The sequence below is a fragment of the Centruroides sculpturatus genome, unplaced genomic scaffold, assembly GCF_000671375.1.
Source record: "Centruroides sculpturatus isolate CEXI.00-Female unplaced genomic scaffold, Cexi_2.0 scaffold1778, whole genome shotgun sequence".
Lineage (NCBI taxonomy): Eukaryota > Metazoa > Arthropoda > Arachnida > Scorpiones > Buthidae > Centruroides > Centruroides sculpturatus.
The window spans coordinates 75,919-103,090 of NW_019385924.1; the positions used below are offsets into that span (position 1 = coordinate 75,919).

The 27,172-nt window shown below is 26.1% G+C and overlaps 1 protein-coding gene across 1 annotated transcript; it reads right to left on the reverse strand.

Moving 5' to 3' along the window:
* Window positions 1-996: 996 nt before the first annotated feature.
* Window positions 997-26,086, reverse strand: LOC111612605 (bone morphogenetic protein 4-like). Its single transcript, XM_023353834.1, has 3 exons — window positions 25,709-26,086; window positions 5,042-5,400; window positions 997-2,467 (listed from the first exon to the last, which is right to left on the reverse strand). Exons 2-3 carry the CDS (start codon window positions 5,388-5,390, stop codon window positions 1,674-1,676), a joined length of 1,143 nt encoding a protein of 380 aa, XP_023209602.1. The 5' UTR covers window positions 5,391-5,400; window positions 25,709-26,086; the 3' UTR covers window positions 997-1,673.
* Between the last annotated feature and the right edge of the window lie 1,086 nt (window positions 26,087-27,172).

Sequence of the window (27,172 nt, forward strand, 5' to 3'; positions counted from 1 at the left end):
GAAAATCATTTGAGTACAGGATAACAACAGAATTTCAGTAAAAATCCCAGATTCGATTTTTCTCCGTTCTAAGCCAATCTTATTTTCCACAATAGTTAAAATAAACTTATGACAGAGGGAATAAAATAAATAAATAAATAAATATGCTTCGGACTATGTATTTTATTTCTCTCTCTTGAGAATTTCTACTGAAGTTCCTAAAAATAGAACTAGACTTTTCCTAGATGTTGTAATCTTAAAAATAATGTCATTCATTATTAAATATATACAGTTTTACTGTACATCCATAAATGCAAAATTCATAGCAGGACAGCTTTCATTTACATGATAAAAATGACAATTTCTACTGAGGTTCCTAAAAATAGAACTAGACTTTTCCTAGATGTTGTAATCTTAAAAATAATGTCATTCATTATTAAATATATACAGTTTTACTGTACATCCATAAATGCAAAATTCATAGCAGGACAGCTTTCATTTACATGATAAAAATAAAAATTTATACAAAACTGAGCAAGTTCTTGATTTGAGACATTTCTTCATATTTATTTAAATTTTTTGTGTAATTTTTTTTAAATTAAACTTTATTACATAACGGACGGTGTTATGGGGTTATAGACATCATTTTTAATTGTAATGAACAGATTCTGGAATTTTTCAAGCTAACTATTATTTATGGCTTTGATAAAGCCGAATCGCAAGATGTTTCTTGTTGATACCAAATCTAGAGTACTTAATCATTTTTGAATTGTTGGAATTCTTTATTTTTTGTCATCGCAGATTTATACTATTAACGGTTGATTTTTTTTCTTTTTAATTATAGAAAGTAAATAATTGTTTATTATAACGTTTACTATTTTTAAGTGTAAAAAGTTATAATTTAATGCATTTATTTATTCTTTAACTGTACTTAAACTCTGTACGTAATTAATCATTAGGAAAATAGATTACATATTTATTAATTTGATATTTGCAATAAGACAGTACACCTAAAAAATAATTTCCATTCTTTATTTACTAACAAAGATTGTGGCAGTTTTGACTCTATAGACAAACTGCTGGCAACTCAACATTACAACAAAAATGATGATCTATTTACATAAACTGTATTTCTATGTACAACAATTCTGCTGAACAAGTCTTATAATCAACATACGATCGAATATTTAAATTACTAGAATTAAAACAAACAAAAATTTGTCATTTTAAACATATACACAATAAAGGAAGGTTAATAAATAGCTGCTGATGGAGCTTAAGAATCTCTACATGACATATGGCAATTTCATGCGGAACATAACATGAACGTATCGACGCTTTGTTAATAATACAAAATGGCAAAGAAGCGTCTGGATGAGCCGACAGTGATTTAATGGACTTAGCTTTGTTCTGTTGAAATTGGACTAAACAGAATGAATGATGAGCTGTGAATGATATTGTTTGAATAGCAGGTACGTATCCGTTTTATTTCAAAAACGATAGTGTATCACTTCGTAACATCATTTTGCTAGTTGTACTGTTTCTACGAGTTTGAGAAGTTCACAACTTGCAGTTCACGGCACATCCCAAAAACCAATCTTTTCGTTGTAAGCACGCCATTCACACGAATACCGTGATGGTTATAGCATTTGATTCATTCTGTCTGGACGGATTTTGGGGTGTTGGGTCACACGTCAGCGACACCCACATCCTTCCACCACCATATCCTGGTAGTTCTTCAACACCACTGTGTCGTATTCATCGACATATAACATAGCTATCGCCGACAGTTCTGTAGGCACGCAGCAGGCTTGCGGTATTGTGGCCGGATTAGTTGAATGCACTAACGTCTGAATCACCGCATGGTTAGTAGCATTCATATGTGCTGATAACGGAAACTGGCAAATGCCATGACAATAGTAAGCATTGTACCCGGGAGGTGCTACGATCCAATCGTTCCACCCGACATCACTAAAATCGACATACAGAGAATGACGTCGACATACTTTACCACGATTTCTGCGCTTTTTACCGCTTCTTTTCTTTCTACTCGATTCTTTGTTTCTGCCATCAGCAGAGTAAGTAACAAGCAACGGTTGCTGAGTCCAAGTTTCAGTCGATCTCCTGAGTCGAATATTATGATGTTTTGGAGTTGATTTTCCATCTTTGCTTGTCACTCGTACATGAAGTCCGTGATTGGAAGATGGCTTGGATTGCCATCTAATTACGGCTGGTAAAACATCGAGACTAATCCATTCAGATTTACGTGCATCTACCACCCTAGTATCGACCAACCTCAATAGCGCTTCTGTCCGTCCTTTAGGTGGTCGTACTACGTCGTACACCTGTACACGTTGTTTAAGACAATCTTTACACTTATGTCTATAAATTCGGAGCTCGGCCGCTCGTAAATTCTCAGTTGTTGGAACACTAGTTAAATTGAAGAGATAATAAATTGAGTTGCTGTCCGAATCTTCAAAACTACCTTCTGAAATATAAGTACGCAAAGCTTTTAGTAATAAGTTTTCATTTTAGTTTAGATATTATAGTTATAATTTTCTATACTTTTATTACTTTTCATTTGCGATTAATTATAGTATATTCAAATTAAATTTATTTTATAATCTAATATTTTAAATGAAAAATAATGTTGCAGTATTTATTCTCTAAATATTTTACAAACAATAAAAATTAAGTGTGTTAAGTTTAATAATAATAATAATAATCACATAAATATAATACAATCTATGACACTGAATTGTGTGTTTATACGCTTCCTTTTTATTATAATACTTATTTATCTTAACCAATAAGTTATGATAATTTTAATTCAATTGAAACTCTAACATTATTAACATTCCTATGACCTTATTTTAGTCTACATGTATCCTAAGAAATAAACTGATGATTATTACAACAACTTAACACTTAATTTTTATCGTTTGTAAAAATATTTGGAGTTTATCCGTTCAAACTTTCATATACAATTGTTATACATGCCATAAAGACTGTATTATCATTAAATATGTATGTGTATATGACTTCTTAATTGGTAAAATTTATTAAAACAGTTTTAAATCCGACAAAGCTATAAGCAACCAGTTACTGTTAATTATAATTTTGGACACTAGATGGCACTACATCGACAATTAAATCAATAGAAGTGCCGATGTTTTGTGTTTAGCGTTTCTGTTTTAAATGAAGTATAACGTTATTTAAAATTTAAAATATATATTTATATCGAAATAGTTGTGCAAATATAAATATATACATTCAAAATTTTAATAAAATGCAATTTATAAAATTTTAAAGACATGTAAAACGTCTTTAATAAAACTGATAATTAGGTTATTAAAATGTACTGTATATAAAAGTAATTATCATTATCAAAGCTGGAAGAAAACAGGTAATGTTGTCTGTCATTAAGTTTATTTAAAATTTATCATTATTATGCACCACTATCGATCAAAAACGACTGTCGTAACTGTTTAATAAAACAAACTATATTATTATTTTATCTTCAGATTTCATAGATTATGTTTGAAGATAATGGCTAATTATCGTTTAATTGCAAAAAAAAATAACTAATTCCATTAAGTATTTTGTCGTCTTACATTGTATCAGCACATTCCAGAGAAACTACATAATATACAATCATTTTTCTATCATAATAATAATAATAATAATAATAATAATAATAGTATTGAAGTTTAACTTTGTTTTTTCAAAATGTTTGTATTGGTTATTTTTATTATTTTAAATATTTATAACTTTTAAAACACTTTCAGCAGATTAGACAAGATTATATAATTTTAAAAGATTTATTTTTGCTTCATTCATACAATGTAAACTTTAATGCAATAATAGCAATGATCTATTAATGCTTTATTTCTGAAACTATTTATTATAAAGAATAATTAAAGTACAAGGAAAAAAACAGATGGAAAAAATTCAAACTTTAACCATTTTTTGATATGGTTAAGTTGTGTTTTTATTTTTTAATTTTAATTTCTAGTTAAGATGATAATTTACTTGTTTGAAGTATGACATCATAAAAACATTTTATTCCATAATTCAATCTCATGTTTTTAAGAAGACAAGTTAATATATAAATCGTGATTAGGAAGTGTAAGTAGTTAAAAATGCTTTATTCTAGTAATGAATTATTTATGTAAATAAACTTTTGTATTTCATAGTAATTTCTTTGAAAGAATAAATCTTTGAATAATTTTTAAATATTTAGATAGTTAAATGGACTTAAAAATTTATATTATATTTTAAAAAATTATATTGAAACTATTCTGAAAATAAATATTGTACTTGGAAATTATACTTATAGTTTTTTATTATTAAATCATGTAAATGATCCTGATTATGTAAATGTGTAACATTTCAAATAATTTATTTAAGCAATTAACGTAAAAATATATTTTTAGAGCGTTTATGATGACATAAATATACGATGTAATATTTGAAAATAAATTATAACTAGAATTCAAGTCAAATTTAAATATTTAAGTACAGTATATATTTTTATATACAATATAGATTTGTTTTATATTATTCAGTTTATTAAAACGTTATATTAGAATATATGAATTTTTATTAAACTTTATTTCAATTAATAAATAATTATTTCATTTTTATAATAAATTTTTGTGCCCAAAAAATTATTATTAATATTATTATTATTATTATTATATATTGNGTGGAATTTATTGTAAATTTATAAAATTATTGTTAAGATCATTTTATAAATTAGATATGTTGAATAAGATATGAAAATATTTGTGTGCTTACTATATTATATAACATATATTATCCATAAATATTAACTATTTATAAAACCATGTAATCATTTTTAAGAATTTTTAAAATTACATTAAATTTGTCAATACTGTGTTTTAAAATATAGTATTATCTTATTAGAAATATGTACAGTACATAACTATTGATTTCAGCTATTTTAATTTAATAACAGAGTTTCATATATCAAAAATTTAGATTTTAGATTCTATTTTTTAACGTTACGTATAATGATGTTGAGGAACAATATTCTTACCTTCATATATATGACTTCTCACGACATTGGCTGATCCAGGCATAGGCTGTTTAATGTGCACATCTCGAATGTCTACATGTTCATTGTTCGCTTGATGCCTATACAACTCCATCATGTATTCTGGCACATTCACACTTCTCTTAGGTTTTGGTCTCGACTTCAAACCAAACACATTCAGCAATCGTGCTTCAAAGGCCTTTAATAAGGCTTCTTTTTCAGTGGAAGACTTGCTGATTTTTCCGAGTAATCGTCCCCGGACCTCTTCTGGCATCAGATCGGTTTGAGATCCAGCTACGATCACTGTTAAACTGAAAAGTACGATGCAGAACATTCGGCTTCGCCTGAGCATGGTGGGACACCTGGCAATCAAACAGAAAAAGTTTTGGATGAATCATCATCGCAACAATCGATTTGCTCTGCTTATGAATAATTAAATCGGACATAGAGTTCCATTTATTTCATTGAAAGTTTATTTTTTAAAAATTAATCTATTAAATTTAAAAATCGTTAATTTCATTTAAAAAATAATTATTATTAAATATTTTGAAAAAATTAAAAATAAAAATATTAAGAAATTATTTATTAAAAAGTATTCTAGAAATAATCAATAAAAATAATTTTATATAAAATAGATGCAAAATATTATATAAAATATATTTTAAATTGACAAAAATGTAGTTTAATTAAGAAACTTTTTTAAATATGGACATTATTTACTATTGAATCATAAACTAATAATAGTAAAATTTTCCTAATACAATCTATAGTAACAATAATTTACATTTAATAGAGTGAGTACATCATTATAAATACTATTAAAGCTTAACTTTTTATGAATACAAATTAATTTTTAAAATATTTTAATTAGCTACTTTAAAATAAACTGTAATTTTTTAAATAAACTTTTGCAAACAAAAGGAACAAGTTATATGCATTTATGAAAGAACTTTTGTGCAAGATTGAACGATTGTTTTGACTCTCAAACTGATAAAAGGAAAAACTCAATTTCATTCTAAACGTTGTATGTAATTAATCATATTAAATGAACAAATGGAAATATTTGGTGAATATTTGCAGTAAAGGTGTTTATCATTCATTAAGATCAATCGTTCATCATTGAAAATGATTGAGAAATCTACGGACGTGGCACCAACTAATAATGATGTTTTTACCATCAATGTCACCCTTCGTCCTGATTCAATTCAGCTGTATAATTACTAGACATGTCATAGACAAAAGTGAACTAAGATGACTGATCGATATGGTGCTATTAAACCATGATAAAGATTTATTTTCGGAAATTATATTAGATGCTAAGAAAAAATAGATGTAGCCTATACAATTCGTACGTTAATTGAATTCATATAGAAATTATGATAATTTCATTTTTCAAATAAGCATTGCTTAGTAAATTAGTTTAAAACTAAGCTGAGATTTTCGAACTTTGAAATTTGATTTCTTCAGTAACATTTTGATTAATTGAATATTAAATATTATGATTTACAAAAACTAAGTATAGAGTGAAATCAGATTTTTTAATGTAATAATTCAATTATCTCGTTTTGTTATAACCCGTATAGAGTACTGTATGTATAAAGTATAAACTTACAATTTCTCTTAAACTCTATCTCAATAATTGGCCGTAAAATCTCTATTTAATAGTCCAAATTCCAATTTTCTGATTAAAATTCTGTATCTTCGTATTAGCCTCTGCTCGAGTTTATTAAGAAGATTGTTAATAAGCATAAAAATGTGGCAATGATTTATTTTTTACTGGAAAAATAATAGTTTGCATTTAAAAATGAGAAAATTAATGCAATTCATTGCCATTACAATTGAAATGCTTATTCTTGAGAAATAGCTTCGACAAACAATACGTTAACAAGAAAAAGAAAGATCATTTATCATCTTTTAATAATTATAAGCACAGACTAACATTTAAAAGGTGCTGCTTGAATTTGTTTAGAAAAGAAAACCAGAAATATTTTAAGTGGCAACAAAATTGATGACGCTTTGACAGATGATCTAGAATGGAAACCCTCTGGCGGTTTAATTGAGAATATTAATTATTGTTTAATGAACTGAAATATTTATTTTGATCTCTCATTAGGTTATTGTTTCAACAAGAAGTAATTCATATAAAAGATTCGCTTCTTACTTATTAATAACGTACTGTATTCGAACAAACGAAGAACACGAAGCAAAAGCCTCTTTCGTAACCTTAATCTGTACTGCTGTGAACTTACGTAAGTTTGTTAAAATGACCTTAATAAGTTAATATTATTAAATTAACGAGGTAATGTGTTAAGCTATTTAAATCTAACATCATCTGAAATGATAGCGGAAAAATACTAAATAAATTTTTACAGAAAGTAACTTTATAATTGACAAAAGTGAATGTTTAGATGCTTTTTTTAATTTATTTATTTGTCAACTTGAAGCACTAGTACATTGTGAGCTAAATGACCGGCTTCAAGAATGCCCATTATGGACGAACTGATCTATTATGGGATTGATCAGCATGCTCTGATTGATATTTTTTTTCATTGCTTTTTGAAACATTTAAACTTTATATCGAAAAATATATTTGAAGGTTTTTAATGCAAATATATAATTGAAATGATTAATTTTTAAGATGTCTAACCAATTACTGTATATAATTTGTTGCTCATTTTTTCATGCTGTGATATTATATATACTGTTATCTTACCAACGTGTTGCATATTATATTGCATATTACATGCAACACATTGTTAAAATACCATAATGGACTTTCATTCATTATAGTAGATTCGAGCTTGTAAAAGCTAAAATCTATGTAAATCTATAGTGTAAAAAGCTAATGCATTATTGATATAAATGTAATTAATACAAATTTTACAGTTTGATTTATAAATAACGTAGCATTATTACAATTGAAATTAAATGTGTATGCGGGAGAAAATCATTTTCAATCTTTTTTAAATGTTTAATATAGCTCAGACGAAATATTTAATAGAAGATGCACGTGGAAAAATTTAAGTTAATAACGATGGCAAACTTTAAAGAAATCTTTCTACAATATTCTTGTGCACAATCACTTAACTTCTAGTAGTTGAATCTTATCAATAATAATCACAATCTAGGTTGTTGTATACAGTTTCTACAAATAGCAATAGTAAAATAAAAGAAAAACAATTATAAACGAAATAAAGAATTTGGTTGTTTTATATCATTTCATACTGTAGGTGTATCGCTTCTAAACTAAATCATTATATGAGTAATGTCCGGCGAGAATTGGAACTATTACAGAGAATGATGAACAGCGCCACGCATTGTCAGTAGGGCTTGGGTCATTTATGAATGTAAGGAGAGACGACAAATGATCTTCTCGATTGTCATGCCCAATTATACTGCTACGTAGCGTCAAACTACTAATTGGAAGGTCAAAATTTGCCTTCTGGTGGTTAAATTGTTACATCAAATGATTATAATTTGATATCCTTAGCTGATAACTAATCGTATGGGTTATTAATATCGTTGCAATTGATTATAGTATTTTAAATTGAAATTTCTATCAAATTAACAAAAAGCTTTATATTATATCATTATTAAATAATTGGAGTAACGAATTACTTTAACAGTTTAAAATAGAAAGTTTTATGAAAATATTCGTTTATTCAGTTATTATATGGAATAGAGCAGAATCTATGTGGATAGTCTCGGATGACGTCATTAAGTAATTATCATCCCATCATGCAACTGTTTTATAGTAAGTCAGTCGCGGGTTTATCCAAGCAGACGTGTTCTTGTTAAAAGAAGAAAGTTTAGGAACAAGTGGACAACTTATGTTCTAATTATACAGTAGTTGATTCATCAGACATATTATTGCACAATAGTCAGTAATGTGATTCCAAGATACGACTTCATGTTGTTGAAAAATGCCTATTTTACAGTTTGAAATGTTGTGTTTTATACGGTTTTTAATATGTTTTATTTAATTAGAGATTAGTCCGCAATACTTGATTTCTTAATTTAAATACTTTTTTTAAAAAATAATGAATATAACATTATGCAAAGCAGAGATTTTACTTTAAAAATTAAGCATGCAAAAGAAAGAATATTTATTTGAAAATAGTTATACTCTTCTCCTATGTTACAAAATACTATGCTTTTTTTAAAAAAGCACTTCACAAAAGTATTACATCATATAGCACCATCATGTGAGACTTTAGAATACCTCTCCGATATTAACAAAATAAGATATAATTATAATTTACATACGTATTCAGTTTAAAGTAAGATAGAAAAAGATTCATTTTGAAACGTGTCCCTGGCCTGGATGTTTTTGATATTCTCCTGGAATGGGATTCACAAAAGGGTGCAGATTATACAAAAGCAACCGGTTTGTGCATGGCACAAATTTGCGTGCTAAATGCACCAAACAAGAAATGTCCTTCTGATTGTTTAAGTGATAATTGCCATTGAAAATCCGAGTCTTATGTGAATGAAAACTAAGTCCAAAGAATAATTTTTAACGTCACAATTGTAAGAAATAGGGAAAAATGAGAACTCAATAAATGATTTCTAGGAGCAATTTTTTTCTTTTTTAAATTCTACGAAACGAGCTTACGCTGAATCTTTAATGAAAGAATCACTACAAATAAAATAATTTTTTCCAATTAAACAATTTTAAAGTTAAAAATAATTATTATGGATAAATAATAGTTAACAGAAACGATTTTAAAATGTGTTTTAAGTTATAGACAAATACAGTAAAAACGAAAATTAAAATACAAAGTTTTAAACAGTTATCTTTATAATATCTAAAATTAAAAAGTTTCAGTTTTCTATAAATTAACACTTAACTTTACGAATTATTTTAAAATTAATTCTTTTTAAAATTTTCAATATATAAATTTCGAAATCACTTGTATATTATATAATGTATATAAGATTTTGAAATTTGTAGGCTATGTGTGTAACTTACACAATTTTATATCTATAAATAGATCAAATTTAGATGCGGGGTGTTATTAACAGTCAGACTTACTATATTAATATTGAAATTTATTTAATCTTTGAATTCTGAAATGTTTTTCATAAATTATTATATTTTGAAACGCATTAAAAAGTTTAAATTTGGTTCAATTTAAAAAGTGTAAAATTCAAATTAAAATAATTCCTCCTGATTATTATGTAGTTTATTAAATTTTACAGTCATAATTAATCTGATCTTTTCAAAAACAATGTTTTTTAATCTGAAAATAAATGGAAAATTTATATTCAAGTTAAAAAATTTAATTAGGAATTAAATAATAAAAATTAAAGAACGATAATTTATAATACAAATGTATAATAAAACGCGGAGTTTTATTTTTAATAATTGCAAATTTTATCATTTATAGAAATTAAATATTGAAGTTAAATCCATAAATGAATGAAATATACATGTGTATTTAATGTTACAATTACAGTATATTAATTAAACTTCGAGGAGCAAAATTATATTTTAAAGGCTCAACATTCGATTTGCTTAAGAGCAAAATACATTGTGTAACTTATCATCTCATCTAAGCATCAAGCCATACATTTCATTATCCACGCATTTTGCTCAAGCCTTTAATTAATCCATAGGCCTATTTTCATTTTTAGTTTTCTAAATTTTTTCTCATCAATTTGACTTAGTTTCGTTAATGGCAACTTACTATACTTACAGCATGTCTCTTGATTATAATGTCTTTTTCCCCCCTGCGTAATAGTATATATTATTGTTACTAACAGCGTTGTTTATATTGTATCCTATTATAAATTTTATTCATAGAAACAAATGCACAGTGAAAATTTATATTGGTACAATAGTAGTATTGTATTGATAATCTATAGCAGTAAGTAAACTGATAAAAATTAATATGATACTGTATCTATAAATATAATAATAATTCCGTAAATAAATATCATTGCATTGAAATATAGTTTAATTGAATATAAAATGAATGAGAATTATAAAAATTAAATATCTGACCGCATAAACCTAATAAGTTAGAAACTCATAATAATAATAATAATAATAATAAACAAATTTCTAATTTCTACGCTTTGTAGTAGAACGGCCATCATTTAAGTGATTTTTTTAATTAAAATCCTTAGAATTTACATAATAATACTAAAACTTAAAAATATAAATTATAATATCCAGCCTTCTATACTTAAGTTATGCTTTTTTTATTCGGAATTTCAAATTTTTCATAATTTTAACATTTAAAAAAATATAAAATATTAAAATTAGCCTTATGAAGTTAGTGAATTAAAATGACTGGCTTTTCAATAAATTTTTTTTTTATATATGATATATTTCAACTGATGACTTAATTAAAGCATATGACAAAAATAATAATCAGCATTCATCTACCTATATTGTAAATACAATAAAGTAATTTTTAGTAAAAATTTCAAAAATAATTGCAATTTCAAAATGCGCTGTTTTAAACAGAATATTTCCTGAATCTAATTACTAAAGTCAGGAAATATTCTAACCGTTTAAAAGAAAGTATTTTACTAGTCCAAATAATTTGAATCCGGACTTTCTAATAAAAACAGGATAAATTTCCATGCCATTGTCTAAATATCTGTAGATTGTTTATAGAAAAAATAAATACAACTTTTATTTACGCAAACGAAACTTCTAATTAGAATTAAAGTTTTCATTATCATATAAACCGAAAAGTTAATATTAAATGCTTACATAAATTGTGAGAATTCAATAAAATTATAATTTTTTCAATATTTTACAGTACATAAAAATTCTTTTGATAAAATATACAATACACAGATCTGAAATTCTGTTTAAATTCTGTCCAAGGAATTAAAATGGCTATTATTGAAAACGTTTTTGAAGATGTTATCAAACCCTTAACTTAAGCTTTAATAATAAGAATGGATGTGTTGAAGATTTAAAGCCCTTATTTCTAATTGATTTCGATATAAAGATCAAAATAAAAAAATAAAAATACAGTTTTTTTTATCTTTTAAAACTGCTTAAATAAATATTAAAAGAGTTATAAATACTTCATGTTATAGGTATACAATCCTAATTATCAAATAATAATGTAAGAGCTTTTAAAAGTCTTTACAGATTTCTTTAAACCCATTATAAATAATTAAAATATTCAGCAACTGTATAATTTTATAAACTCTGTTATACTTAATAATTATAAACAGCATACATATATTATACAACTAATTATTAAATATTTTGAATATTTAATTTCTTTTAAACGAAATACGCTAATATTCGTTAATTATGGATAATCTAAAAGACATTAAGATTTGAAAGTCCTTCAGTATTTCTCATTTGTTTTCTTACTTTTTATTATAACACGAGGTAGATTGTATTAATAATTCCTTTAATTGCTTGTTAGCATAAACTTTTATATTACAAGCTTAAATTAAACTATTATTACTAATAGTAATCTCATTTGTGATTATATTCTTACAATTATTGTTAAGTGGGTAATAAATTATCATTTCTAGATTATTATTGCTTTCTATTAATGTTTACTCATTTTACTATATCAAAATTTTATAAAATAAATTCAACAAATTGGCTTTGAAAATCTATATTGTTCCACATTTGTGATATTATTCACTTTATTCACTAATTTACAACTTTAATAGAAAGATATTATATAGGTAGTAGACTGTTGTGAAACGATTTTATACAATGGGTAAAATCTTTAAATTGAATTTTATATTTTTGTACTTGTTAATAGAATAAATTGTTCCTATTAACTATATGCAATATGTGTACGGTATATATTTAATATATAATTATATTTGATATCTTTCCTATATTACAATATTTATAGAAATCATATGCTTATTATATAGTAACAATAGGACGTACTGTACACATAACAATTTATTGTATGTAACCTTCTATAATTCTAAGTTTTATTGTATAGTAAAAGATATGATTTTCAGTCAAAAATTATTGTTGTTTCTGTATACTACAGGTCTAGTTTATTTTATTTTAAAGAAATGTAAAATAGCAATATTTCTTGTTTATAAAATCTCTCTCTGAATATTTTATGTAAGTTTTGAGAATATTAATTCGTAAATAAAATTTATTATAAGGGTGCAAAATTAATTTTTTGTGAATTCCAATCTCGAACAACAAAGAGTACTCCTATAACGATCAAGAAAGTTTTATTGGAAGACGGGCCGATTAGAAAAATTATTTAATTTATTTTTAGTAAAATGGGTTATGAAATGAAATGTTAATACTGCTAAAAAATAAAAAAATTGTGCTTTTGGAATTACCATCACCAATCTTATCTCTAGAATAACGGTTGAGACTAAACTTTTTTGACCTCTTTCAATCACCAAGATCGAAGTACTTCTTTCACATGTTAGTAACATATAAATGAGTATTTTTAAAAAATATTCTATATTATTTTTTAATAAAATATTTTTAATTGGTGTTTTTTAAATTCATTAAATAATGCTTTGCATTCATTTCATTCAATATTAAGATATATTAAATTTTATTTTCCAGATATGTAAAATAATATAAAATATAGCTTTAGTAAACTCTAAAAACTGTTTAATAGTTTAATGAATGTAAAATTTTCAATAACAAAGTAGATAAAATTCTATTAAAAAGTTGTCAGAGACAAATCTAAATAAAAATACCCTATTTCTCTTTATACTATAAACAATAAAATTTAATAATGTACTGTACAGTATAGATTTATAAGATATTATCTAATATATAGGATAATATTATTTAGATATAATGAATAAATATCTGTAATACACGTGACTTAATGCAAAATAGAATTAGTACTAAGGAAATTTTGTTTTTCTTCATAGTTCAGTGTTGGAATTCTACTTTTTAGCAACACCAGATGGTATAATGGCCGGTAAGATGTGGGTGAAGCCACGCACAACCTAAAAGACTAGAACACACAAGGTTTGGGGCCGTGTCACCTTACCTTACCTGTGTGCAGCTATGTAAAGGTCAAAAGGTGTACGGACGACAGGTTAGACATAACAACCCTATAACTTCACCTTGATTACGTTGTTCGTAAAGAAAACGAGGGTAGAGTTAACCTATTCGCATCGCTTCACGTCTTTACCGAATTGTTTCTATACAGGTATGATCGTCCTCAAATCTTGTTTTGATCACACAAAAAAAAAAAAAATACATTCTTCAGTTTAGACTATAATATTTCTCTTATTATCATTTATGTTTAAAATTGAATTTGAATTCTTCTGTAAATAGAATATATGTGCAAAATTTTTTTATAAAATTCTGAAAGTGTACCACATAAATATTATATTATTAATAGTTATTTTCCTTTATTACCTACAAATAATCTTGACATTTCCTCTTAGTGATGCATAATTATAAACATGCAAACTCAAGATTCATTAAAAATTTTCGTATGAAATATGACTAATATTATACTATTTAAATATGACGAATTATACTTAATATAATTAGGTATTGTTCGTCATACTTAATATCATATTTGTGTAATTTGATTAATAATATAAATACAACTAAATTTATTTTTGTTTAAAATGTTATTTCTCATCTTCATTTATGATGTTTACGCATCATAAATGAAGATGAGAAATAAATCTTTATAATGGTATCATATTGCATCGATTTAAGATTAAATTAGGCTAATTAAATTGAAATATTTTTTATAAATCTAATATTTAATTATTTTAAAATTAAGATTATATGTTTGCTAAAAGCAACACAACCTTAAATTTAACCCAATTTAACTTTATATTGATCCTTTAAAAATATTCCAGAACAAATAATGAATTCTTGATTCGTATTATCCTTAGTATATTTTAAAATATTTTCTGCAAGATATAAGATGCAAAAAAACTTACTACGATTTTAATCAGAATTAAACTATCAAATTTATTAAAAACAAACTGTTATCAAAAATTTTTTTAACAGTTTTGATATGCCATTATCCTTTGCCTTGTTACATCTGGAAAAGAAATCTATACTATGATATACTGTATATTAATGATTAAATATTTATAATTTTATATGATTTCTAGATAAGATTTATGAACAGTTATTATAATCCTAATTTGTAGATCAGGAAAAATAAAACCACTTATATATGGAATATTTTTATCAAGTCAAATCTATAATTATTTACAGCGGTGCTATTAAATTTTTTTTTCTTTTGAACTTATTCTATAATGCATTTTATCGACATTAACAGAAATGATACAAAGTACAATATGCGTGCTAAACTTCCCCACACCTATGAAAATGTTAACACGCATGCCGCAAGTTATATAAAAAGTCGAAAGTTAATTTTAAAAGAAAATCGATCAAGCTTTTCACAAATGATGGAAAGGATAGAAAAAAAGTTTGATAAATATTCGATTTCAGCTTATATTTATATCTGATACACATTGTAGACCACATATTAAGTCGTAGATAATTTTAAAAAAGAATGAAAAGGGAACAACAGTTCTTTTTTTAATATTCACATGTTATCCTATTCGATGCACATATGTGTAAATAAAGAAAAAAATGCGGAAACGTAATTAATATTTCGTATCACTGCTATTAGTTTTAATATTTTACTGTAGTCATCATCTTTGACGTAGAATAAACCCACTATGAAAGATGTCAAAATTTAAATTACCATTTCCATATAACAAAAGTATTGAATCGAGATTTTACATTTTCATCAAATCACTGTTATTATACTGATTAAATTTTGATAGACTTCAAATTCAGTTAGATACAAACTGTCAATAAGAAAAGAGTCTTCAGACAAGTATATAATACATTTTTTCATAGATGTTCAGGCTACTGAACAGAATAATATAATGTTAAAAAAGTATTGGAGACCATAAAACATCCTAGATATCCAACCTGTAAGCAAGTTAATTTCTGCAATAACATAAATAAGATTAGATTAAATGATATTTAAATTATTGTACTCGTTTTATTATTCGTAATATGAATAGATCATTTCATTAAACTTAATATATTTGTCTATTTCTAGTAATATACAATTATTTATATTAAAATTGTTCAAATTTTCAATTACTCAAAACATTTGATTATATTGATAAAAATTATTAAATTTATTTAATCGAATAAATTGTAATATTTTCGTTCTCTAAATTACGTTAATTCTAACTTGAATTAAAAGTAATACTTTGTATAACAAATTAAAAAATTTTAATGTTTTAATTAAATAAATATATTTTTATCAGTCGTCAGCAATTAATTTTTTAAATATATTTAATTTGATATAAATTGTACTGCTTAAGAAACATATAAGAAATATTATACTGTCGAAGAAATATGATTTATGCTATTCATTAATCTTTAAAGAATTTTAAATTAATTTTAAAAACTTTTAATGAAAAGTTTTAGCGTTTACAAAACTTATAATTTATTAATATTTAGCCTTTTAAGTTCTTAAAAATTTAATTCTACGTCAATAATTTTATTTAATTAATATTATTAATACAAATGTTTGATTAAGAATTATATACTATAACTCTTAAAAAGATTGTCAATCAAATTAAGACAATGTTTTAAACTTAAAATCGAAATAGAACAGTTTATTTGCATTAAATACGATTCAAGTTTTAGTTTTTAATTATAAAGTACCAAAATTTATTTGTAATGTGTGTTATATAGGTTATATTATATATCACAAATGAATTTATACTCGTATATAAAGCTTATTAGATAAGTTCTTCTATTAACTTCCTTGGATAGTTTAATATATTTTGTCCTACATGATTAAATATATCTACCATAATGTAAGAGTAGAAAAAAACTCATTGAAAATATAATTCAATATAAAGCTGTACTGTACATATATATAGTCTACATACGGAAAAGTCTCAAATTCATCTCATGAAAGTTCTGCTTAAAAAAAAAATATATATATATATATATATATATATATATTAACTTATTTCAAATAGCAAGATCTATTTAATATATACTTTCGATTCAGATTTTATATTTCAATAATCGGATCATATCTTGAAATAATAGCCATGTAGTTTTAAATATTAGCAATTTTTGCATTTATTTATTTTATAAATTTGGAATACAAAAAGTGGTCTATATTTTTGATAATTCCTACGTGTCCTAATAACGATTTGTTATTTTTACTGCTTAAATTATGAAAGTTTAAGATTGCATATTTTTTAATGTTAAAATAAAGAGCATTCTGATATGATCACTTAAAAAATTTTTTCCTTATAAATTGCAACGCTTTATCTTTTTTTCTTATTATGATATTTCATTAGTAAAAAAAAGAAAAATGTTGCTTAATTTTGCTAACATTTTCGTGCAAAAGTAAATAATATATATAATAAGTAGTAAATTTTTAAATTGCATCATAAATTTGCATAATAACTTGGAAATTTTGAATTAAAAACATGCGTGCTTAAAATTTAATCATGTGATTTTAGAACAAGAAACAAATTTACTGTAGTTAGATCAGGAAAAATAAAACCACTTATATATGGAATATTTTTATCAAGTCAAATCTATAATTATTTACAGCGGTGCTATTAAATTTTTTTTTCTTTTGAACTTATTCTATAATGCATTTTATCGACATTAACAGAAATGATACAAAGTACAATATGCGTGCTAAACTTCCCCACACCTATGAAAATGTTAACACGCATGCCGCAAGTTATATAAAAAGTCGAAAGTTAATTTTAAAAGAAAATCGATCAAGCTTTTCACAAATGATGGAAAGGATAGAAGAAAAGTTTGATAAATATTCGATTTCAGCTTATATTTATATCTGATACACATTGTAGACCACATATTAAGTCGTAGATAATTTTAAAAAAGAATGAAAAGGGAACAACAGTTCTTTTTTTAATATTCACATGTTATCCTATTCGATGCACATATGTGTAAATAAAGAAAAAAATGCGGAAACGTAATTAATATTTCGTATCACTGCTATTAGTTTTAATATTTTACTGTAGTCATCATCTTTGACGTAGAATAAACCCACTATGAAAGATGTCAAAATTTAAATTACCATTTCCATATAACAAAAGTATTGAATCGAGATTTTACATTTTCATCAAATCACTGTTATTATACTGATTAAATTTTGATAGACTTCAAATTCAGTTAGATACAAACTGTCAATAAGAAAAGAGTCTTCAGACAAGTATATAATACATTTTTTCATAGATGTTCAGGCTACTGAACAGAATAATATAATGTTAAAAAAGTATTGGAGACCATAAAACATCCTAGATATCCAACCTGTAAGCAAGTTAATTTCTGCAATAACATAAATAAGATTAGATTAAATGATATTTAAATTATTGTACTCGTTTTATTATTCGTAATATGAATAGATCATTTCATTAAACTTAATATATTTGTCTATTTCTAGTAATATACAATTATTTATATTAAAATTGTTCAAATTTTCAATTACTCAAAACATTTGATTATATTGATAAAAATTATTAAATTTATTTAATCGAATAAATTGTAATATTTTCGTTCTCTAAATTACGTTAATTCTAACTTGAATTAAAAGTAATACTTTGTATAACAAATTGATATCTTTCCTATATTACAATATTTATAGAAATCATATGCTTATTATATAGTAACAATAGGACGTACTGTACACATAACAATTTATTGTATGTAATCTTCTATAATTCTAAGTTTTATTGTATAGTAAAAGATATGATTTTCAGTCAAAAATTATTGTTGTTTCTGTATACTACAGGTCTAGTTTATTTTATTTTAAAGAAATGTAAAATAGCAATATTTCTTGTTTATAAAATCTCTCTCTGAATATTTTATGTAAGTTTTGAGAATATTAATTCGTAAATAAAATTTATTATAAGGGTGCAAAATTAATTTTTTGTGAATTCCAATCTCGAACAACAAAGAGTACTCCTATAACGATCAAGAAAGTTTTATTGGAAGACGGGCCGATTAGAAAAATTATTTAATTTATTTTTAGTAAAATGGGTTATGAAATGAAATGTTAATACTGCTAAAAAATAAAAAAATTGTGCTTTTGGAATTACCATCACCAATCTTATCTCTAGAATAACGGTTGAGACTAAACTTTTTTGACCTCTTTCAATCACCAAGATCGAAGTACTTCTTTCACATGTTAGTAACATATAAATGAGTATTTTTAAAAAATATTCTATATTATTTTTTAATAAAATATTTTTAATTGGTGTTTTTTAAATTCATTAAATAATGCTTTGCATTCATTTCATTCAATATTAAGATATATTAAATTTTATTTTCCAGATATGTAAAATAATATAAAATATAGCTTTAGTAAACTCTAAAAACTGTTTAATAGTTTAATGAATGTAAAATTTTCAATAACAAAGTAGATAAAATTCTATTAAAAAGTTGTCAGAGACAAATCTAAATAAAAATACCCTATTTCTCTTTATACTATAAACAATAAAATTTAATAATGTACTGTACAGTATAGATTTATAAGATATTATCTAATATATAGGATAATATTATTTAGATATAATGAATAAATATCTGTAATACACGTGACTTAATGCAAAATAGAATTAGTACTAAGGAAATTTTGTTTTTCTTCATAGTTCAGTGTTGGAATTCTACTTTTTAGCAACACCAGATGGTATAATGGCCGGTAAGATGTGGGTGAAGCCACGCACAACCTAAAAGACTAGAACACACAAGGTTTGGGGCCGTGTCACCTTACCTTACCTGTGTGCAGCTATGTAAAGGTCAAAAGGTGTACGGACGACAGGTTAGACATAACAACCCTATAACTTCACCTTGATTACGTTGTTCGTAAAGAAAACGAGGGTAGAGTTAACCTATTCGCATCGCTTCACGTCTTTACCGAATTGTTTCTATACAGGTATGATCGTCCTCAAATCTTGTTTTGATCACACAAAAAAAAAAAAAAAATATNCATATTATTAAGCAATTAATATCATTTCATTGAAACTTCGTGTTCAAGGTAAGCCTCAATAATTATATTATTTTATAGTTGTTTTAATCTTGTATAATTATTCTTTACACATCGATAATTAATTTTGCATAAATATCATTACAACTAAACTTTTCAATTTAAACTGAATTTATTATTAGAAATTCTGTAATTCTTCGCTGATTAGCATTTAATGTAGAAAATATACTTCTAAAGAAGGGAAAAAAAGCAAGAAGAACTGCACATCATTTCAAGTGTCGTTAATAACCTTGAAGTTTAGACGCAGCTACTGACCAATGGAGGACTTCACAACGTCACGACGCCCTTTTGCGTACTAGCTCAGACGCCACGTGCCACTTCGAACGTCAAAGATAACTAAAATAACCTACTTTCCAAAGTGGTTACCAACAAAGTGGTCAACTGTTACTGAACACTTCATAATAGGTTGGCTATTGTAAGACGAATCCATTTTGAGGGTTTATACTTTGGATAAACACTTGTGAGTCACTTGGTGGTCCTTGAAATATCACGTCACCTATCCCTAGAACCAAGGGTCGATTCTTGGGATCCATGGTGACTTTATATCTGATATCATCCAGTAGACGTAAATATACACGACTAAGTGCCGTCGTTCCTCTTCATCTCGGATGGTGGTCTTTTATCTTTACTAATGTATTTTGCTCTAATTCGATTTAAAAGCGTTTTGATATCATAATTAATTATCTTAAAATTTTTCTACAAGTGCGATAAAAATTTCAAAAACATAAGGTTATTTTTAGCTAATATTTAAAAAATCTAATAAATGAAGCAATTTTAAACATTACATGGAAATTAGTTACAAAATTAATCTTCATAAGTTAAGCAATTTATCTTTACCATTGCATTAATCTCAAAAAAACAAAATAGAAACAACTACAAATAAAAAACACTTTCTCGCTAGTGGATAAAAATCATTTTTATAAAAAATGTTTGTAGATAAACGTAGAGAGAACATAATTTGTATATTTAAAAAAATACATCAATAGATATACTAGTTTTGTCTAGTCCGAACCAGTTATCTAGTCGTGAAGGACGTGAGGGGTTGGGTGTTGTATAGGTTGGGCATAACGTTCAAACATCTTAAAATTACATATCCTGTTATAAACAGTTGATATACAATGCCTTGTAATTATTATGCAGCGTGGATTTATTATAAATATCTATAGCTCAGATTCAATCGTTTGTTTGGTAGTTTTTTCTTATTGTTTTGAATGAAGTTAAGGAATTGTTTTTAGTTTGCTTATCAGCAAAACAAATTTGACATCTTGGATGTTTGTGTAATACAGTTACACCCATAGTTTGATTAATAGATTGTAGATTTGTGTTGATATGCTAATAGCCATTTTAATATGGTTCGTGTAAATACCTAATAACTTTCACTTAGAATAAATAAACAAACTGATTCAATGCAATATATTTATTTGGCATCTTTATTTTTGTATTTTCTCGCTACTTTATTAAAAAAATATAATAACTTAATAGTTATTTATAAAATAATTGACACATTTATTCTGAATGCCATATAAAAGAATTTTTAAATAAATATATATTCTAAAGAAATTATCATATTTTTTAAACTAAGTTGTAAATTGCTTATACATGAATAATTTTGTTCTTACATTTTATAAATTCTTAAAAGTAATTTAGTTTATTCAATTTAAAAAATAATTTTATCAGTAATATGAATATTTTTAATTAAAATGTATTTTTTCCTGAATTAATTTAATAAAATAGCTTGTTTAAATTGTTGTAAAATAGTTAGTAATTGAAAATTTATTTTAAGCTTTTGAATTTAAGCATAAAATAATGCATTTCCTAAATTAAATAAATATCAAGTAAACAAATAAAATTACAAAGTGCATTGATTATAGTTAAAATAAAACGTTGCAAAGTTTTTCTTCTGATTTAAAATATCTTATTGAAAGTTTTTTTAACTTGCAAACCTCATATCATACATTAATTTAAAACTATCTGATTTTTGAACATTTAAAACAAATATGTAATAATATAACTTGAATAAAATGGAAAAGTCTCTAAAATTTGCAATGTCTAAAAAATATTTTTAATTTATTGCTGCATTTAAAGTACACATAGATTGGCTAAGATTTAAGTATGATTTTAAAATCATTTAGAGGAAATTAAGAAAAGAAAAATTAAACTGATTTTTATCTTTCGGACAATGTGTGTCTAAAGATGAATTCCAAATAAAAGGGAAAGTAATATATTGATATACGAAGCCGGTCTCCATCTAACCTCAAGCAATAGAACTTCCATTTCTTTCCCACTGGCAATATTTACCAGCTATATACAGCATTTAGTAAACCGGTTTTCGTTCTTTGATCGTAAAATGTGCCATTTCGTACTTTATGTTATTGAAAGTGCGATGGAATTTAGAAAAACCATCGACTACAATTTTTCCTCCCGAAACGATACTTTGAAATAATTTTTCTGGGTATATCAATCATGAGTATATCAATTTGAGTGTATCAAAATAAGAAAACTGACATTTCTACGATAATACTTAAGCACTTTCCTTCAATTTATTTCTAGTTTTAATGACTGAAATGATTTGTTACTCATAATCTAATCATTAGATTAAAAAAATAACATATCTTTGGATACAAAATAATTACTGAAATGATATTCATCTATTTTTTTCAACTGTTTAAAAACTATCTATAATATTCTTCTGTGTTATGTAAAAATTAATCTAAAGAATTTATAAAATCCTCAAAAATAGTATTTTACTGAAGAAGAAAATCGGTTTCTTAACTTTCCTATAAATACATACAATACAGAAAATTATAAATATAAATAATGTCCACCTACTGGAATCTTAATCAATTATAAGCAACATCCATTAACTTCAGGTCAAAGTAGCACGCGTTCAAGTCAGCCATCAGCCGGTAATGCAGTTCAGAAAAAAGGGGGAGTTTATGGGGGCCCCTTTACCTAGTCCCTCTTGTCTTACCAAGATAACGTTATCAGAGGGATAGCCTTCACCAAGTGGCCATTAAAGTGAGGGTGGCCGTAATGGGAAGTGTGCTAGTGATGCAATTAGGAACCAGTCTATTTTTCCCCCTTGCGTAGTTTCTTGTCACGAAGGCATATAAAGTAAACTGTTTTTTTTTTTCTTCTTTTTAATTCAAGTATGTTTTTATGCATTAAAGTACTTAAAAAATAAATATGCAGCGTTGCTTCTAAATATTGAAAAAAGATCTGAAAAATATTTCACGATATCTATCATAAAATAAGTATATTGAGTTGAATTCAGAAAAACGTTATTTATTAGTTTGTAAATTGCACACTTAAAATTTGTTACGACTTTCTTTTGTTTTCTTTTTTGAAAATATTGCTAATCCTTAAAGTTAAAAAAACTGTAAAATACTCTTTTTAAAGTTAAAAATGAATGCTTGATATGAATCATACGGAAGAGATTTACCTGTTCCGGTTGGATTCACCTGATTAACTTTTTATTTATTCATTCTCCTTGTGATTGATTATTGTTTGTTGATTACGCTTTTTCAATAGGATACGAGATTGTCATTTGTGTCTAAACAATATAAGTCGATTTTTATTCATTCATTTGTAAAGAAAGTTATTTCAAAAAATTTTACGCTTTGTTTGCTATTCTCTAATCCCTTGCAGCGAGTAATCAAAATAGAGTTAATAGTGTTTTAAATTCCATTGGGGTTGATTTAAACACAAACATCACACTTGAGCATTCGACTGAAAGCTTGTTAAATGTGTTCTATCTTGTTTTCTGTCAACACAGCCTTTATTCTGTTGTAAACAAAAATGATTTCTTTATGTTACACCCATAAGGAAAATTTTTACTTTTTATCTGTTTTGAAAGACGATAAATCACTGATATATTTTTTTAAATGGCTATCATTATTGCATATTTTGTAACAGAAAAAAAAAAAAACTATATTTGGAATGCCGAGAAAAGGTTCGTGTATTTCAGTCTGACAAAAAGCAGCAAAAAAATTAAATACCAGAAACATTAATATCAGAATTTGTATAGTTATGAAAATACGATTCCAGGCGGAATGGAAATTGAAGCTGATTGGCCAGTAGACGTTGTCCATCCCTCAGGCATAGGCATTCCGCGTTCCAACACGGCTATTCGTTATCGGTCCTTGCGATCAAACGTTTGAGCTCAAGTAGACTGAGGGAAAAAGTAGAACTACGTTTCAGTTACGAAAGACCAACCGGATTATTTTGTGGCAGTGCTTGTGAGGCGTGTGGACTCGTGTACTTTTTCCGTTGATGGGCAACTATGTTTAGTCTTATTTTTAAATAAATACGCTTACGCAGGAAGATACCTTTTTAAAAAAATTAATATTTATTCATTTCCAGCAGACTTGGTACTTTTAGCTACCCCTTTTAAATAAATTTTGAAGATTTTTTCTCCTGTTTAAGAGATTTTAATAGAAAAAGTTAATAAAACATTTTTATGTATTTTTGCACGTGCCAACACACATACATTGTGCTGTTTCCAACTGACGGTAAACTTGTAAAGTATTACGGGAAAACTAGATTCTTATCCATTCTTTCTGACACAAAAGTCCACTCAATGCGTCTACCTGCCTCAAGTGAAGCTAAAGGCAACATTGTTCACTTTGTGTCAGAAAATTCTCCAAATTTTTTACAATCATTTTACATTAAAACACTATATCAATTTTATGTAATAAAATAATATCATGCGAAAGAAATAGTAATTATCATTTGTTTATTGTGAGATAAGATATTATTATAATTACTTGTAAACATTTTTATCATTCGAACCAGATAATCGATCTAACAATAACGTGTGATCCGAAAATATTTTGCATTCTCTTTTAATTCTCTGAATTATTTTATAAAAGTTCTTTTACATTAATGCTTATTAAATTATTTACATTCAAAATATAGAAAATTTTAAGTAAAATATTATTAGACTGCACAAAATTTTTATTAAAAATGTGCCTTAATCTTTTTATTTATTACATCGTTTGTAACAACGGTAATTAACTAGCTACAGAAGTAACCATAGATGAATATTTTTGTTTCAAATATTGGGAGATGAAAGAATATGTATGCGATTTGCAAAATACCCAAGTTTTCCCACCTTTCATTTTTCGAACTTTATGATATCATCATTAATCTTTTCTTTTTTTGTACACCATTTCGAATCACCATTTCTGACTTCTATGTTTCATGTATTAAAATTTTCGAAGTAATTTAAATATTTCGTAAGAAACTTTATTAAAATAGTGAAAAATTAAAGATGTTGATTTGATTAAAGTCACTGTTATTCTAGGATTTGCATAACATGCTTTTCTGTTATAGAAATTATGGTTTGAAATAATTTCACTAAAATTCTAATTCTTATATCGTAAAGAATATTTAATACATATATTTAAAAGTTTAAAATTTATATTGGAATTATATATTAAAAGTAACTAAATAGTTAACGAAAGGTATTATAAATTTTAAAATAGTAAAAGCATTAAAGTAGAAAACAATTGAGAAAAGCGGCAATACGAGAGTTGCGGTGAGCGGCTAAGTTTGCCCAGTGGGGAGTACTTATATTTAACAAACACGAGGAACTCCGAACGAGAGAGAATACGTAGAGCCTTCGGCAACGCCTTACCTGCTAGGCTTATTTCTGTCTTTTCACAAGGGTCAGTCCACGACGAATAACTCCTTGAGGCATCGGGGACTTTCACGGGGGTGGGGCAGCAAGGATGGGATGCCCTCGTGCCCCGACAAGACGTTAAACCAATGTTTAATATCCTATACACATTCACTTCCCTACAATGAAGTTATTAGTATCCACGGTTGCAATGCACTGGCTACTTTATCCAACCAAAGACACGTGCCGATTGTGTGATCGTCAGACGGTGTCGTAGCTTTACGCTCTGCGTTCACCCGTCATCTTCACCCGTCACCACAAGGGGAAGCTTGGTATGAACAAACGTTCGCCTCCATGACCACGATGAGGACTAACGTGTTACGGTCTGGTTGCAACTTAACTTGGGGGACGTTTCGCTACACATTCTGTCTTCGTTCTTTCCACCAATCATCGGGAACAAACCGAGCGCATGCGCCAATACTCGACTGCTAAAGTTTGCCAGTGATCGCCACTACTAAAAAGTCGACGTATTAGTTCAGAATGGGGTCGAAGTTTTTAGTAGCTTTGGCTACTTTTATTCAAATTTTAAAAAACAAAAACTTGTTCTAAAGGCTTGTTTTTATTTTTTATGCAAAATCTACACTTGTTTTTTCTCTAATTTTAAAAGAAATGTTCTAAAACGATCAAATGGTGTAATTTCGTTCCAGGAATGCTTTTATATAAATAAGTTATTTATTTTCAATTATTATTAAAACATTGTAAGAAAATACATAAAATTTAAGAATGTGCCGATCTTTAGTCTAAGACATTAAATATAAAAATTATCGTGATTAATCTATGATATATTTTAATTTTAACATTTAATTTTATCTACAGAAAAATATTTACTTTGGACATGAAATATTTATATTTATATGTAAAATTAAATTATACATAGGTGTATTTGTTTCTGTTTTGATTTCGAAAATGCATATGCGATTAGGAACCATCAGTTATATTTAAAGACTAATTAATTAATTGCTTAGCTTTATAATGAAATTTATAAGCTTAAAGATTAATATCTTTAAGCTTATAAATTTGATAAAATAAAATGCAGTCGTATGCAGTTTTATCATGTAGTGGATTTGCGATTGATTTATAATTTGATATTAGTTACAGATGAAATTAATGCCCGGATTTTTTAAATTGTTTATAATATTACATACAGAATATATCATATTTTGTAATTAGTAACAACATGTTTTAATACGCATTGCGTGTTTTTCGACATTAGCGAGTCACTATTTCTGAAACTATTGTAGGTTCATAAGGAAGTAAACGCACACGCAGGCACGTGTGAACAACTAAAATCAAATAAAACCAGTGGACGTTTGAGTTGACACGTGACCCTGTGACGTGAAAGGTTAGCGTGGGCGATGCATGTGACGTCAGCAGTCGGATCCGGTTCTGTATCCTGGACCTCCCCCAGTCGAAAATTTTCAA